General features: G+C 37.7%; 1 protein-coding gene across 4 annotated transcripts in view; it reads left to right on the forward strand.

The window, feature by feature from the left end:
- The window catches only part of PRKG2 (protein kinase cGMP-dependent 2), a 117,950-nt gene that overhangs the window by 71,728 nt on the left and 28,154 nt on the right, over window positions 1–18,068 (forward strand). For all 4 annotated transcript variants that reach the window (XM_055297195.2, XM_055297197.2, XM_055297194.2 and 1 more), the window contains one exon: window positions 431–572. In XM_055297195.2, coding sequence (XP_055153170.1) covers window positions 431–572 — 142 coding nt within the window. The remainder of the gene's footprint in view (window positions 1–430; window positions 573–18,068) is intronic.

Consider the following 18,068-nt stretch of genomic DNA (forward strand, 5'->3'; position numbering starts at 1 on the left):
CTCTGACATGCTATGCAAACAGGAAATGGAAATAATCACGAGTCATTTTTAAGTCAAGCAATCAATTGCAAAAGCCTGGTTCAAGCTCTCCACTGTAGTTGCATTTTCTCCAGAGTTTGTGATGGGTGTCTAAAGAAAGTTTTTGTTTTTGGATTTTTCTCTTTTACATGTTCATGTGTGATTACCAAAAACAGTTGTTGATATTTTAATTTTAGTGAAGTAATTCTTGTTTGTATCACATATCTCCCTGAATTGCCTTATGATCTGCAAACAGCTTAATTCATGGGTACTATAAAATACATTTTATTGTTGATACCCTGCAAAATATTTATATTGCATAAACTTGCCAGTCCAATAATTGATTTGACACCTAGAACAGCACCAAAGACGTGTATCCAGAGCATTAAGAGGGAAAATGATTTCGTTGCAGAGGCAGCTTTGATGAACCCACCTCCAAATTCTGCGTTGCTTGTGTGACAGAAGCATTTGATTACCTGCATCGACTAGGTATTATCTACAGAGACTTGAAACCAGAAAACTTAATTCTAGATGCTGAGGGTTACCTTAAATTGGTAAGACAATTTTTCTCACTTATAGTCTCATATGAGATGTTTCCCCTGGCAAAAGTAGTGTTATAGTTGCAATTTGCTTTTTAATTTTGGTGCAGCTGTTATTCTCTCTTTGGGGGTATGGCCTTTGATACTTCCAGACAATATAGGGAGCGATGTTATGAGTACATTATTTTTGACCTAAAGATTTAATGTCTAACCATATTTGTGACTCCTACTGAAGGTTCACATAATAGAATGCCTTTAAAATTGGATTTTATCAGTATTTTTGTTTAATTTTTAATAATTTTAACTATTTTTAAATTGATTCTTGCTATCCATAGGGAGTGGCTATAAGGAATAATAAAAGAAGATAATATGATTTCTACCCCAAGATATCCACTGTGTATATATAAAGAGAAGATAAACATAGAGACGTTAGTAGTTTTCTTGAAATTTTTCGAAGTGATTATAATGGGGCCCCAGGATTTAACATCACAAGCCTGGAGTACAGGCTGCTTGAGGACACAGACTTTCCTGGCTGTCCGTCTTTGTAATCTGCTGGTCCCTAATATGACTCCTTTGCATGGTATACTAAAGAAAAAATTACTACTAGTCACAAACTGCTTTCAGCGAGAAGCTATAATAGACTGGACAGTCATAACTGAGGAGAAAGCAAGGCACGTTGGGCCTCAGGAAGGAACCCCATTAGAATGGGGAACCCAAGCTTTTACCTGAGTCCATTTTTACTTCAAGGATGTTAAACCATTTCTGAACTTAACATTTACAAAGATATTAAAATTTCTCACTTCAGACTTTTATAAAGTTCTGGAAATAAAAATAGCTCACATTTAATGGGCAGTTACTATATTTAAAGCTACTATGCTAAACCTTTTACAATTAACCTATTTAACAATCTATAAGATAGGTTAGATCGGTTTCATCACCCACATGTTATAGTTGTATAATTCAGCCACATGAATTAAATTTATTATGTGTAAATGCTAAGATATTTTTCTCCGTGGTAAAAGAGTAAAATAAAAGCCCTTTCATGTGATATCTGGCTAACTTCCAACAAACACTTTTAATCATTCAAGCTTTATTTTATCCATGAAAGATAGCTTTGAGAACTGGTGAGGTACTAACACAAGACCCCAATCACTTCTGTTCTTCACAATTCCTTCATTGGTTATGCCTCCTACATTTCTTTATAGAAACTCCTTGGAGTATTGTAAAAGTAAAACCAACATGAGGGATGCAGGCAATTCAGAAGCTCCATCTCTTTTTTCTCATAACTAATTTTTTTTAAAAAGCTGTTTTTTTAAAAAAACATATTTCATATGTATAGGCATAGAGGTGCTGTTTTTTTAAAAAAACATATTTCACATGTATAGGCATAGAGGTCAATAAATAACTGCTGTTATCCATTCTGCTAATTCATTTACCAATCAGCTAAACAAAGAGTAAGAACTATAGCCTTCAGTGATTAAAAAGTGAATATTAAATATTTCAATTTCTAGCTATGAATTAAACTATATAACTTGAAATCCTCTTACTACAAAATGTCTACTGGATGAAACATGAAAAGCAGTATTAAATATATGGCTGAGTTTATAAGACAACATGAGAATTCTTCTGGGGTTTGAAATCAAACTTGAGCAGCAGTGTCTGGTGGAAATCACACATTGAAGCTGCCATCTTACATGCACCTAGCAATCCTAGGTGGTCTAGAGGTTTGATTTTAGTAGCTGTGCCCTCCGGGAACAGGAGACCAAGTGTTGGACCTATGTAGTGTGGGTAGGTGAATCAGAGAACATTGCATGAAACCAGGAATCACATAGATTAAACTCTCGGAGAAATAGGAAACAAGAAAAAAATATCAAATTTGTAATGACAGATTACATGCAAAGAAACATGCTTTTCTCATTATTGGCTCTTGGTAGAGGAATAGAAACCTATCCCTAAGAATTCTTGGCCACAGGTTGGTCTTAGTGGAGGTTGGGTGCCCAGTCTTCAAGGATGGAAAAATCTAAGCAAGAATTTAAATGAAATGAATCTATGTTGGTGGCATGCCCAAGTTCCCAAGAATCAATGTATATTCTTTCTGGAAGAATATACTCTCAACTCAGGACACAAAGAACTACTGGATCGAAAGTTCTAGGGAACATAAGACAACATTAAAAAACATGAATGTATGAGGAAAAAAGCTACTATAGGCATTCGTTTCCAGAAACAAAAAGAGCAGAAGCAGACACATAAGTGCCTCATTTATTGGAGTAATCAGATACAGACTATAAAATAAATACATCTAATATGTTTTAAAACTAAGAGACGGATAAAAAATGAGCAAGGATCAGAAACTCAAAAAAGATCTAACAGATATGGAAGGAAACTGACAAAGCATCTAATAAGAAATTAAGAGTATAATGATTGAAATTATATATGCAATGAAAGCTTTCATTAATGGCGGAGTAGCTCACCTTGTACTACGCTCTTGATAAGATTAATCATAATTGAAGGCATTAAAAAGAAACAAAAAGTAGATATTCAAGCTTTGTAAAAAGGAAACCATGCTGGGTGAGATCCGCATTTAAACAGCTGTTATACAGCTGTTCACTTCAGAACATTCTTCAGTGTATAAGGAATGGGGAATAAACCTCTAGTTAAAATTGTACCCCATGGTAAGGTAGTGAGCATTTTTTATCAGGTTGTGAACAGGACAAAAATATCTCCTCTTATCACTTGTATTTAACATTGTAATAGGGGTCTTAGCAAATTAAACTAAGAAAGATAAATGAAACCCCCAAATATTATAAAGGAAGAAGTTACCTATTTTTATTTGCAATGTGAATTTTAGGTACTTGAAACAAGAGGTAAGTTAAGTATGATTATAGGTACAAAGTAATATACAAATATAAATTCTGCATTTATAGACTAGCAATAAAAATTTATAAGTGAAATAAAATAATCTTCATAGCACTAAAAATTATAAAATAATTTTGAGTAAATTTAACATGTAAAAAGTATGAGACCTCTACATTAAAACCCACAAAATATCACTGAAAAAAAACCTAAATGGCAAGATATACTACATTCATGGATTAGATAATTCAATATTTGATAAGCTATTCTCCTCAAATTGATCTTAGATTCAATATTACTGCATTAAAAATTTGAGCAGCCATTTTTTTAGAAATGGAGATGTTTATTCTAAAATTTACATAGAAATGCAAAATGATTAGAAGGGTCAATAAATACTTTGAAAAAGAACAAAATTGAAGAATGTATGCTATCAATATCAAGACTATAAAGCTACAGTAATCAAGGCAGTATGATATGGGTATAGGAAAAGACAAATAACTCAGTCTAGTAGAATAAAGTCCAGAAATAAACATCCACAGTCAGCAAAAGAATCTTTTCAAAAAACATTGCTGAAACAACTGGATATCCATATGTGGAAAAAAATTAACCTAAATCCCCCCACAAACCATATACAAAAATTAATTCTAGATGAATCCTAGACCTGTCAATCACCTAGACATAAACATAGGGTAATATTTTCACAATTTGAGGTAGGCCAATATTTCTTAGAATACAAATATTTGCAATATATATTTACATTACAAAAGGCTTGTATCTAGAATATATAAAGAACTCTTACAAATCACTAATAAAAAGACAAATCAATTTTTTAAAATGGTCAGCATCTTAAAAAACCACTTCATGGTGGCTGGCAAGATGGTCAAATAGGAACAGCTCTGGTCTGCAGCTCACAGCAAGATCAATGCAGAAGGCAGGTAATTTCTGCATTTCTAACTGAGATACCCAGCTCATCTCATTAGAACTGGTTAGACAGTGGATGAGCTGAAGCAGGGTGGAACGTCACCTCACCTGGGAACCACAAGGGGTTGGGGAATGCCCTCCCCTAGCCAAGGGAAGCCATGAGGGACTGTGTTGTGAGGAATGGTGAATTCCGGCCCCAGATACTAAGCTTTTCCCATGGTCTTTGCAACCCGCAGACCAGGAGATTCCCTCAGGTGCCTATATCATCAGGGCCCTGGGTTTCAAACACAAAACTGGGTGGCCGTTTGGGCAGACACTGAGCTAGCTGCAAGAGTTTTTTTCTCATACCCCAGTGGCACTTGGAATGCAAGTGAGACAGAACCATTCATTCCCCTGGAAAGGGGGCTGAACCCAGGGAGCCAAGTGGTCTAGCTCAGTGGATCCCACCCCCAAGGGGACAAGCAAGCTAAGATTCACTGGTTTGAAATTCTCCCTGTCAGCACAGCAGTCTGAAGTTGACCTGGGATGCTCAAGCTTGGTGGGGGGAGGGGCATCCACCATTACTGAGACTTGAGTCGGCAGTTTTACCCTTACAGTGTAAACAAAGCCGCGGGAAAGTTGGTGGAGCCCGCTGCAGCTCAGCAAAAACCGCTGTAGCCAGACTGTCTCTCTAGATTCCTCCACGTTGGGCAGGGCATCTGTGAAAGAAAGGCAGCAGTCCCAGTCAGGGGCTCACAGATAAAACTACTCTTTCCCTGGGAGAGAGCACCCGGGGGAAGGCGTGGCTGTGGGTGCAGCTTCGGCGGGCTTAAACATTCCTGCCTGCTGGCTCTGAAGAGAGGAGGGGATCTCCCAGAACAGAGCTCGAGCTCTGCTAAGGGGCAGACTGCCTCCTCAAGTGGGTGCCTGACCCTTGTTCCTCCTGACGGGGAGACACCTCCCAGCAGGTGTCAGTAGATACCTCATACAGGGGAGCTCCAGCTGGCATCTGCCCGGTGCCCCTCTGGGATTAAGCTTCCAGAGGAAGGAAAAGGCAGCAATATTTGCTGTTCTGCAGCCTCACCTGGTAATACAAAGGCAAACAGGGTCTGGAGTGAACCTCCAGCAGACCTGCAACAGAGGGGCATGACTGTTAGAAGGAAAACTAACAAACAGAAAGGAATAGCGTCAACATCAACAAAAAGGACTTCCACCCAAAAACCCCATCTGAAGGTCGCCAATATCTAATACTAAAGGTAGATAAATCCATGTAAGTGAGGAAAAAACAGCACAAAAAGGCTGAAAATTCCAAAAACCAGGAAAAATAAAATCCTTTACAGAGAAGCGAATGCCGAAAGATTTTGTCACTACGAGGCCTGCCTTACAAGAGCTTCTGAAGGAAGCACTAAATATGGGAAGGAGAAACCGGTACCAGCCACTGTAAAAACATTCCAAACTGTAAAGAACATCAACACTATGGAGAAACCACATCAACTAATGGGCAAAATAAGCAGCTATCATCATAATGACAGGATCAAATTCACACATAACAATATTAACCTTAAATGTAAACAGGCTAAATACCCCAATTAAAAGACACAGACTGGCAAATTGGATAGTCAAGATGCATCGGTGTGCTGTTTTCAGGAGAACCATCTCATGTGCAAAGACACACATAGGCTCAAAATACAGGGATGGAGGAATATTTACCAAGCAAATGGAAAGCAAAAGAATGCAGGGGTTGCAATCCTAGTCTCTGATAAAACAGACTTTAAATCAACAAAGATCAAAAAAAACAAAGAAGGGCATTACATAGTGGTAAAGGGATTGGTGCAACCAGAAGAGCTAACTATCCTAAATATATATGCACCCAATGCAGGAGAACCCAGATTCATAAAGCAAGTTCTTACAGACCTACAAAGAGACTTAGACTCCTACACAATAATAGTGGGAGACTTTAACACTCCACTGTCAACATTAGACAGATCAACGGGCAGAAAATTAACAGGAATTTTAAATATTCCTGGAATATTTAATATTCAGGAACTGATGTCAGCTCTGGACCATGCAGACCTAGTAGATGTCTGCAGAACTCTCCACTGCAAATCAACAGAATATATATTCTTCTCAGCACCACATCACACTTATTCTAAAATCGACCACATAATTGGAAATAAAACACTCCTCAGCAAATGCAAAAGAACGGAAATCCTAAGTCTCTCAGACAACAGTGCAACCAAATTAGAACTCAGGATTAAGAAACTCACTCAAAACTGCACAGCCACATGGAAACTGAACAACCTGCTCCTGAATGACTACTGGGTAAATAACAAAATTAAGGCAGAAATAAATAAGCTATTTGAAACCAATGAGAACAAAGACACAACATACCAGAATTTCTGGGACACAGCTAAAGCAGTGTTTAGAGGGAAATTTATAGTAGTAAATGCCCACAGGAGAAAGTGGGAAAGATCTAAAATCAACGCCCTAACATCACAATTAAAAGAACTAGAGAAGCAAGAGCAAACAAATTCAAAAGCTAGCAGAAAACAAGAAATAACTAAGATCAGAGCAGAACTGAAGAAGATAGAGACATGAAAACCCTTCAAAAAAAGCAATGAATCTAGGAGCTGGTTTCTTGAAAAGATTTACAAAATAGACCACTAGCCAGACTAATAAAGAAGAAAAGAGAGAAGAATCCAATAGACACAATAAAAAGTGATAAAGGGAATATCACCACTGATCCCACATAAATACAAACTACCATCAGAGAATACTATAAACACTTCTACGCAAATAAACTAGAAAATCTAGCAGTGGATAAATTCTTGGACACATACACCCTCCCAAGGCTAAACCGGGAAGAAGTTGAATCCCTGAATAGATGAATAACAAGTTCTGAAATTGAGGCAGTAATTAATAGCCTACCAACAAAAAAAAGCCCAAGACCAGATGAATTCACAGCCGAATTCTAACAGAGGTACAAAGAGGAGCTGGTACTACTCCTTCTGAAACTATTCCAAACAATAGAAAAAGAGGAACTCCTCCCTAACTCATTTTATGAGGCCAGCGTCATCCTGATACCAAAATCTGGCAGAGACACAACAAAAAAAGAAAATTTCAGGCTAATATCCCTGATGAACATCGATGTGAAAATCTTCAATAAGGTACTGGCAAACCGAATCCAGCAGCACATAAAAAACTTTATCCACCACGATCAAGTCAGCTTCATCCCTGGGATGCAAGGCTGGCTCAACATATGCAAATAAATTAATGTAATTCATTAGATAAAGAGAATGAATGACAAAAACCACATGATTATCTCAATAGATACAGAAAAGCCCTTTTATAAAATTCAACACCCCTTTATGCTAAAAACTCTCAATAAACTAGGCATTGATGGAACGTATCTCAAAATAATAACAGCTATTTATGACAAACCCACAGCCTGTATCATACTGATTGGACAAAAGCTGGAAGCATTCCCTTTGAAAACCAGCAGAAGACAAGGATGCCCTCTCTCACCACTTCTATTCAACATAGTATTGGAAGTTCTGGCCAGGGCAATCAGGCAAGAGAAAGAAATAAAGCATATTCAAATAGGAAGAGAGGAAGTCAAATTATCTCTGTTTGCAGATGACATGATTGTATATTTAGAAAACCCCATCATCTCAGCCCAAAATCTCCTAAAGCTGATAAGCAACTTCAGCAAAGTCTCAGGATACAAAATCTATGCGTCAAAATTAGAAGCATTCTTATACACCAATAATACACAGAGAGCCGAATCATGAGTGAACTCCTTTTCACAATTGCTGCAAAGAGAATAAAAAACCTAGGAATACAACTTTCAAGGGATGTGAAGGACCTCTTCAAGGAGAACTACAAGCCACTGCTCAAGGAAATAAGAGAGGACACAAACGAATAGAAAAACATTCCATGCTCATGGATAGGAAGAATCATTTATAGATTCAATGCTATCCCCATCAAGCTACCACTGAATTCCTTCACAGAATTAGAAAAAACTACTTTAAATTTCATATGGAACCAAAAAAGAGCCTGTATAGCCAAGACAATTCTAATCAAAAAGAACAAAGCTGGAGGCATCATGCTACCTGACTTCAAACTACACTACAAGACTACAGTAACCAAAACAGCATGGTACTGGTCCCAAAACAGATATGTAGACCAATGGAAATGAACAGAGGCCTCAGAAATAATGCCACACGTCTACAACCATCTGATCTTTGACAAACCTGACAAAAACAAGCAATGGGGAAAGGATTCCCTAATCAATAAATGGCGTTGGGAAAAACTGGCTAGTCATATGCAGAAAACTGAAACTGGATCCCTTCCTTACACCTTATACAAAAATTAACTCAAGATAGATTAAAGATTTAAATGTAAGGCCTAAAACCATAAAAACCCTAGAAGGAAACCTAGGCAGTACCATTCAGGGCATAGGCATGGGCAAAGACTTTGTGACTAAAACACCAAAAGCAATGGCAACCAAAGCCAAAATTGACAAATGGGATCTAATTTAACTAAGGAGCTTCTGCACAGCAGAGCAAACTGTCGTCAGAGTGAACAGGCAACCTACAGAATGGGAGAAAATTTTTGCAATCTACCCATCTGATAAAGGGCTAATATGCAGAATCTACAAGAAACTTAAAAAAATTTACAAGAAAAAAAAACCATCAAGAAGTGGGCAAAGGAGATGAACAGACGCTTCTCAAAAGAAGACATTTATGTGTGCAAAAAACATATGAAAGAAAACTCATCACCACTGGTCATTAGAGAAATGCAAATCGAAACCACGATGAGATACCAGCTCACGCCAGTTAGAAGGGCAATCATTAAGAAGTCTGGAAATAACAGATGATGGAGAAAATGTGGAGAAATAGGGATGCTTTTACACTGTTGATGGGAGTGTAAATTAGTTCAACCATTATGGAAGACAGTATGGTGATTCCTCAAGGGTCTAGAACCAGAAATACTATTTGACCCAGCAATCCCATTACTGGGTATATACCCAAAGGATTATAAATCATTCTACTATAAAGACACATGCACATGTATGCTTATTGCAGCACTATTCACAATAGCAAGGACTGGAACCAATTCAAATGCCCATCAATGACAGACTTGATAAAGAAAATGTGACACATATACACCATGGAATACTATGCAGCCATAAAAATGGATGAGTTCATGTCTTTTGCAGGGACATGGATGAAGCTGGAAACCATCATTCTCAGCAAATTAACATAGGAACAGAAAACCAAACACTGCATGTTCTCCCTCTAAGTGAGAGTAGAACGATGAGAACACATGGACCCAGGGAAGGGAACATCACATCCTGGGGCCTGTCGGGGGCTGGGGGGTCTAGGGGAGGGATACCATTAGGAGAAATACCTAATGTAGATTACGTGTTGATGGGTGCAGCAAACTACCATGGCACGTATATACCTATGTAACAAACTTGCACGTTCTGCACATGTATCCCAGAACTTAAAGTATATCTATTAAAAAAAACACTTCACAAAAGAAAATATTGAAATGGTTAGTAAGTCATGTCAGTAGTCATCAAGGAAATGCAGATTAAAGCCACAGATTTGCCATTTCATACCTACTTAAAAAGATTTATAATACCAAGTGTTGGTGAGGCTGTTCCCCTATATTTCTAGTAGAAAAAGAAATTTGTAAACCATTTCAAAGAATAGCTAGTCAGTTTTTCATAGAGTCAAACGTATACCTATTCCATGACAAGAAATTCCACTTTTTTGGTATTTATCCAGGTAAACTGAAATCATGTCTTCAAATATCTTGGCCACAAATTTTATAACAACTTTATTCCTAATAGCCCTCAAATTGGAAACAGCCAAAATACCCATCATCAACTGAATGTATAAACATATAGTAGTGTACTCAGCAATGGAATGCTGCTCACCAATAAAAAGGAACAACATGAATGCATTTTTTAAACTGATGACCAAAGGAAGCCACACACAGAAGAGTACCTTCTGCATGATTCCATGTATCAAAGTTCTAGAACAGGTGGCAGACATAAATACAATGGTTGTCTCGGAGAGAAACATTTGACTGAAAAGCAGCTTGAGGGAATTTTTTGAAATAACGGGAATGCCTCTAAACAGTATAGTGGTTGCAGCTACATCAGTATAATATGCATTAAAATTCAATGAACTGTACACTAAATATCTATGGATTTTATTGCTTATAAATCAATTTTAAAAACTGTAGCATAAAGGTTAAATAGCATATGATTGACCCAACAAAGAAAAAAATCTGTGAACTGAAAGATAAATTTAAGTAATTTACATAGAATAGAGACATAAAAACATGGAACATAAGAAAGAGAAATGAAAAGAGTTGGAGAATAGAGTGGAGTCCTAGACAAAAATCATATAGAGAATGAGGGAAAAGCAATATTTAAGAAATAGAAACTAAAAAATTTCCAGAAATTAAAAATGACACCAATCATCAAGTAAAGGGACCCCCACAATTCTAAACTGGGATAAACAAAGTTCCCATTTTACGTAACAAACCACTCCAAAATATAAGGGCTTAAAACAACAACAATCATTTATGGTCTCAGGTTTCTGTGGGTCAGGAATTTGGAAGTAATTTTGCTTGAGGTCTCTCAGGAAGTTACAGTCAGATGGTGTCGGGGGCTGCAGTCAGCTGGAGGCTCCAGTCGCCTGGAGGCTCAGAGACCCATTAGACTAGACGAACCGCATCCAGGGTGACTCCCTCATGTGCTGCAAGCTGATGCTGGCTGTTAGTTGGGTGCCTTAATTCTTCTCCAGGTGGGCCTCTTCCTGGGACTGATTGAATAACTCATGGCAGCTGGCTTCCCTCAGGGTGGGTTCCAAGAGACGATGAAAAAGCTACAAAGCTTTTGGAAGACCTGCTTTTGAAAGTCACACACTAGCACTTCCAGTGTATTCTGTTGGCTACACAGGGCCTGCTCTTACTCATTGTGGAATGAGATGCTTCAGAATAGCAAAAGGATATCACAGATGTTTGCTATTGTAGTGGTGAAAGTACAAAACAAAAACAAACATAAAGTCTTAAGAGTTACCCCAAGGAGAAAAGATAGTTTATATATAAAGGAATAAAAATTAAGCTTTCAGTTGACATCTCGACAGCAACAATAGAAGCTAGAATGCAGTAGAATTTAAAGTTCTGAAAAAAAAAGTAAATGAAAAACTCCATGTCCAGGGAAACTGTCTTTCAGAAAGAGTGAAAGAAAGACATTTTCAGACAAAGATAAAGGGTGTTTACTTCTACATACAAAGGATATGCTTTTTTTTTTTTTTTTTTTGAGACGGAGTCTCGCTCTGTTGCCCAGGCTGGAGTGCAGTGGCGCAGTCTTGGCTCACTGCAAGCTCCGCCTCCCGGGTTCACGCCATTCTCCTGCCTCAGCCTCTCCGAGTAGCTGGGACTACAGGCACCCGCCACCACGCCTGGCTAGTTTTTTGTATTTTTAGTAGAGACGGGGTTTCACCGTGGTCTTGATCTCCTGACCTCGTGATCCGCCCTCCTCGGCCTCCCAAAGTGCTGGGATTACAAGCGTGAGCCACTGCGCCCGGCCTACAAGGGATATGCTTAAGAGAGAAGAAAAATGATCCCTGATGAAGGATCTGATATGCCACAAGGAGTGGTGACCATAAAGAAATGGTAAACATGTTACCTTGTTAAAAAATTATGGCATAAAGTAATAATTATTCCAGTAGATGGTATTAAAATTTAGAAAATGTGAAATAATTGAACAACAGTAGCATGCAAACTGAGAATGAGTATAATGGGAATTAAAATAGAAGGATCAAATTCTTTTTTTCAGAAAATGTTATTTTAAAAGAAGCCTGCAAAAAGGAAACAGAAAATCCAAAAATAATCAAAGAGAAAGCATAAATTAAGGAAATAGAAAAGAGATCCAGTATATGTAAATGGACTTAACTCTCCAGGCAAAAGACTATTGTCAAATACATTTAAAAAATAAAAATTGGCCAGGTGCGATGGCTCACGCCTGTAATCCCAGCACTTTGGGAGGCCGAGGCGGGCGGATCACGAGGTCAGGATATCGAGACCATCCTGTCTAACATGGTGAAACCCTGTCTCTACTAAAAATACAAAAAATTAGCCAGGCATGGTGGCAGGCACCTGTAGTCCCAGCTCCTCGGGAGGCTGAGGCAGGAGAATGGCGTGAACCCGGGAGGCAGAGCTTACAATGAGCCGAGATCGTGCCACTGCACTCCAGCCTGGGCGACAAAGCAAGACTGTCTCAAAAAAAAAAAAAAAAAAAAAATCATCTATGTGACGTTTACAAGAGATATGCTTAAAAACGAGGATGCACAACGGTTGGAATTAAAAGGGTGGAATTCCTAGAGATAAATGGGGTTACCACATGATCATGAAAGGCCAATTTCACCAAAGTGATATAAAAATCCTAATATTCTATTTACCTAATAAAATTCTTCAAAAATAAAAATAAAAGGAATTTGGCAGATAAGGATATATGAGCAATTGCAGAAATTTTAATATATGTTCCTCAGAAATTGGTAGAACATTTAGATCCAAAATCACTGAAGCTTTAGAAGATGTATAAAACACAAATAATACACTTCATCTAATGGGCTTGTAGAATATTGTTCCCAGTAGGTGGAGAACACACATTAACAAAATTTGATCATATACTGGGCATTAAGCAAGTTTCATCAAGTAGCAAAAATGGGAATTGATTGGACTGGCAGCCCAGCCAGAGCTGTTTTAGCTGAGGCTCCTGAGTGGACTGCAGTGGGTTGGAGTCTGGAAAGGGTGGCCAAGGGTGGGGTGTGCCCTGGGGCAGTACAGCAGGACTTCCATCTGGGTGATGAACACTGTGGGCAGTCCAGTTTTGGATACAGTGTCTTATAAGAGTGACTTTGGTCTCATTCTGCAAATTCTGATAAGTGGCATTTTCATCCTTCGTCGATTCTTGGCAATATCTATGAGGGGTCAGATACCTAAGAGAGGCAAGTAAGGGAAAGTTTGCTGGTCTGTTTGTTTTTTCAGCAGAGGAAAACCAGGGAAAGCCCAGAAAAAAAAGGCCTAAATAAGAGGAGAAAAGTCTGAGTCTGGAAGTGTGTCTTTGGAGTCTGTAGTGGTGTGTCCTTTCTTAATAATTATAGATGATGAGTTTGTGGTAAGGGATTAAGACCTCATTCTACTCTTATTCCTTAGTCGTGATTGAGATTGTCAGCCTGATTTTTTCCAAAATGAATCTCACCTGGGTTCAAGCTGTTTTTATCCGAAATCACACTGAGTGGAGATTAAAGAACTAAAGGATGATGAAAACTCTCACATCGTTATATCTTACCTGCCCATCCCAGAGTTTCCTATATCTTACTCCACTTTTCAGGCCAAGAAGAGCTGATGAAGGTTAAGAACCTTTCTTCTGGTTGTAGTGAATGAGTCGATAACAATATTAAGATTAGGACAATACTTAAAGAATTTAAAAGAAAGCCCACTTTGTTCTCAACCTATGCAGCATTTATATAATAGCTAGCCTTTTTTGCGATTCTTCAGGAGAAAACTTGGTTTTACTCTAACAAATAATAATCCAATAAATCTCAGCTGCTGCTCATCAATAAATGTCCTATATGAATGTATCGTTAACTCATGTGAGTAATGCACCTCAGCTAAAATTCAGAGCCTGAATCTTACTTATATTGAGTATAAGAAAATATAATACAAGACATATTAAATGTTGATATTATTGCCTGACTATCATCTATCTGCCTCTCTATACTGATAGCCCTGTAATGGCAAACTATGCTAGGGTGTTTACTGCTGAAATTAGCATGTTGCTTAGCATATAAGAATGAATGAAACCAAAAGTTATTTGTAAAGATCAATAAAATCAATAAGTCTCTATCCAGATTAACTAAGAAAAAAAGAGTGAAAGAATAAAGATATAAATTACTAATATCAGAAATGAAAGAGGGCACATGAATTCCATATATTTCATGGATATGGATTCTACATATTCCATGGATATTAAATTGATAATAATACTGTGAAGAGCTCTGTGTCTACAAATTTGATAACCTAGATGAAATGGACTAATTCCTTGAAAGACACAATCTGTCAAAAGTCACACAAAAGGAATAGGCAATCCGAATAGGCCTATATCTGTTAAAGTTGAATCAATAATTAATAACCTTCTAGAGCACAAAGAACCAGGCTTAGATGGGTTTACTGGTGAATTCCAGTCAACATTTACATAAGAAATTATACTGATTCTCTACCATGTCTTTCAGAAGATAAAGCAGAAGGAATACTCGATAACTGATTTTATGAGGCCATTATTACCCTAATACCAAAAGCAGACATAGACATTCCAGGAAAAAAAACTACATACCAATATCTCCCATGAATATAGATCCAGAAGCTCCCAGCAAAATACTGGCAAATAGAATCCAACAATGTATACAAAGGATTATATACCACAACCAAGTAAAATTTATTCCAGGTATTCAAGACTGGTTCAATATTTGAAAAGCAATGAATATAATCCATTACACCAGCAGGCTGAAAAAAAAGCATTATATTATCATATCAATAAATACAGAAAAGCCATTTGACAAAGTCAAATACTCATCCATGATAAAAACTCTCAGTAAACTAGGAACAGAGGAGAACTTTCTCAACATGATAAAGAATATCTACAGAAAGCCTACAGCTCACATCATACTTAATGGAGAGAAACCAGAAACTTTTCCACTAAGATCAGGAATAAATCTCTTACCACTCCTTTTCAGTATCACACTGGAAGTCCTAGTTAATGCAGCAAGACAAGGAAATACAGGGTATTTGGATTTGGAAGAAAGAAATAAAAGTCTTTGCTCACAGATGATATGATTATCTATGTAGAAAATCTTAAAGAATCAACAACAACAACAAATCTCATGGAACTAAAAAGCACTTACGGCAAGGTTGCAGGATACAAGGCTGACATGCAAAAATCAATCACTTTCCTGTATACTAGCAATGAACAAGTAGAATTTGAAGTTAAAAACACTATACCATTTACATTAGTACTCACAAAAATGAAATAGGTTTAAATATAACAAAATATATATAAGATCTATGAGGAAAACTACAAAATTTTGATGAAATAAATGAAAAAAACTAAAATGGAGAGTATTACATGTTCATGGATTGAAAGACAGTATTGTTAAAAGAAAAACTTCAGCCGAATTAAATGTAAAGGAATTTAATTGATCAATGAGTGATTCATGAACTGGGCAGCCCCAGAATCACAGCAGATTCAGGGAGACTCCAGGGGTGCCTCATGGTGAGAACAAATGTACAGACAAAAAAAGGGAAGTGACGTAGAGAAATCAGAAGGTACAGAAACAGCTGGATTGGTTACAGTTTGGTGTTTTCCTTATTTGAACATGGTGCGAACATTCAGCAGTGTATGAGTGGTTGAAGTACGGCTTCTGGGATTGGCTAAGACTCAGCTATTGTTACAGGTGCATACTCCTAAGTTAGGTTTTCAATCTCGTCTACCTACTAGGTTAGGTTGCAGTTCGTCCACAAGGACTCAAATATAGAAATATGGAGTCCTTCTCAGGCCATATTTAGTTTTCTTTGACAGTATCCTTAAGATGTCAGTTCTTCCCAGCTTGATCTATAAATTCAATTCAATTTCTTTGGGAGGCCAAGGTGGGCAGATCACGAGGTCAGGAGATCGAGACCATCCTGGCTAACATGGTGAAACCCCGTCTCTACTAAAAATACAAAAAATTAGCCGGGCGTGGTAGCGGGTGCCTGTAGTCCCAGCTACTTGGGAGGCTGAGGCAGGAGAATGGCATGAACCCGGGAGGTGGAGCTTGCAGTGAGCTGAGATCTCGCCACTGCACTCCAGCCTGGGCGACAGAGCGAGACTCTGTCAAAAAAAAAAAAAAAAATTCAATTCAATTTCAATCAAAATCTCAGCAGGTTATTTTGTGTACAGAGAGAAACTCATTCTAAAGTTCATATGTGGAGGCCAAGAGACCCAGAATAGCCAATGTAACATTGAAGGAAAACAAAATTGGAGGACTGACACTTCCCAATGTTAAGACATACTATAAAGCTACCATACTGAAGACAGTGTGGAATTGACAAAAAGAAAGACAAATAGATCAATGGAACAAAATATAGAGCCCAGAAAGAGATCCATGTAAACATAGTCGATTGATGTTTGAAAAATAAGCAAAGCAATGCATGGAGCAAAGATAGTCTTTTCAACAAATACTGCTGGAACAATGAGACATCCAGATGCTAAAAAGTAAATCTAGATACAGACCATGTACCCTTCAAGAAAATTTAAAAAAAAAAAAAGCAAATTAACTCAAAATGGATCAAAGACTAAATGTATAATGCAAAACAATAAAACTATTAGAAGATAACATAGGAGGAAATCTAGAGGACTTTGAATATGGCAATGACTTTTTAGATACAACACCAAAGGCATAATCCATGAGAGAAGTAATTGATAAACTGGACTTGATTAAAATTAAAAGCTTCTTGGCTGGGCCCAGTGTCACATACGTGTAATCCTAGCACTTTGAGAAGCCTAGGTGGGTGGATCACTTGAGCTCAGGAGTTCGAGAGCAGCCTGAGCAACATGGTGAAACCCCATCTCTACAAAAAACACAAAAAATTAGCTGGGCATGGTGGCTCACACCTGTAGCCCCAGCTACTTGGGAGGCTGAGGTAGGAGGATTGCATGAGACCAGGAGGTTGCGGCTGAGTCAAGCAGAGATCATGCCACTGCACTCCAGCCTGGGTGACAGAGTGAGACCCTGTCTCAAAACAAACAAAACAAACAAACAAAAACTTCTGCTGTGTGAAAGGCTGTTAAGAGAATTAGAAGACAAGCCACTGACGGGGAGAAAATATTTGTAAAAAACATACTTCATTAAAGGATTGTTATAAAAATATATAAAGTGCTTTAAACCATAAGAAAACAAACAACTTGATTAAATAATGGGCAAAAGACTTGAAGACACTTCACCACAGAAGATATATAGATCTCAAATAAGCATATGAAAGATGTTCAAAATAATAAGTCTTTAGGGGATTGCAAATTAAAGCAATGAGATATCACTACACACCGATTAGAGTGGCCCCTATTAAATTCTAGAACACTGACAACACCAGACGCTGATGGGAATGCAAATGGTACAGCCACTTTGATAGGCAGTTTGGAGGTTTCTTGCATAACTACTCATACCTTTACCATATGATCCAACAATCACGTTTCTTGATATTCATGGAAAGCAGTTGAAAACTTCTGTTTACACAAAAAAATATACACAGGAGTTTATAGCAGCTTTGATCATAACTGCCAAAACTTGGAAGCAGCCACAGTATCCTTCAGTAGGTGAATGGGTAAACAGTGCTAAATACCACAATGGAGTATTTTTCACTGCTATAAAGAAATGAGTTATCAAGCTATGAAAAGACATGAAAAAACAAAATGCATATCATTAAGTGAAAGAAGCCAATCCACAAAGATTACATACTTCATTATTCCAACTAAATGACATTTTGTAAAAGGCAAAACTATTGGAGACAGCAAAAAGATTAGTGGTTGGTGGGGTTTGGGGCAGGAGAGAAGAAATGAATAGGCAGGACACAGAGGATTTTTAGGGCAGTGAAAATACTCTGTATGATACTGTAACGGTGGATACCTGTCATTATACA

Source organism: Symphalangus syndactylus, chromosome 10, assembly GCF_028878055.3.
Source record: "Symphalangus syndactylus isolate Jambi chromosome 10, NHGRI_mSymSyn1-v2.1_pri, whole genome shotgun sequence".
Classification (NCBI taxonomy): Eukaryota; Metazoa; Chordata; class Mammalia; order Primates; family Hylobatidae; genus Symphalangus; species Symphalangus syndactylus.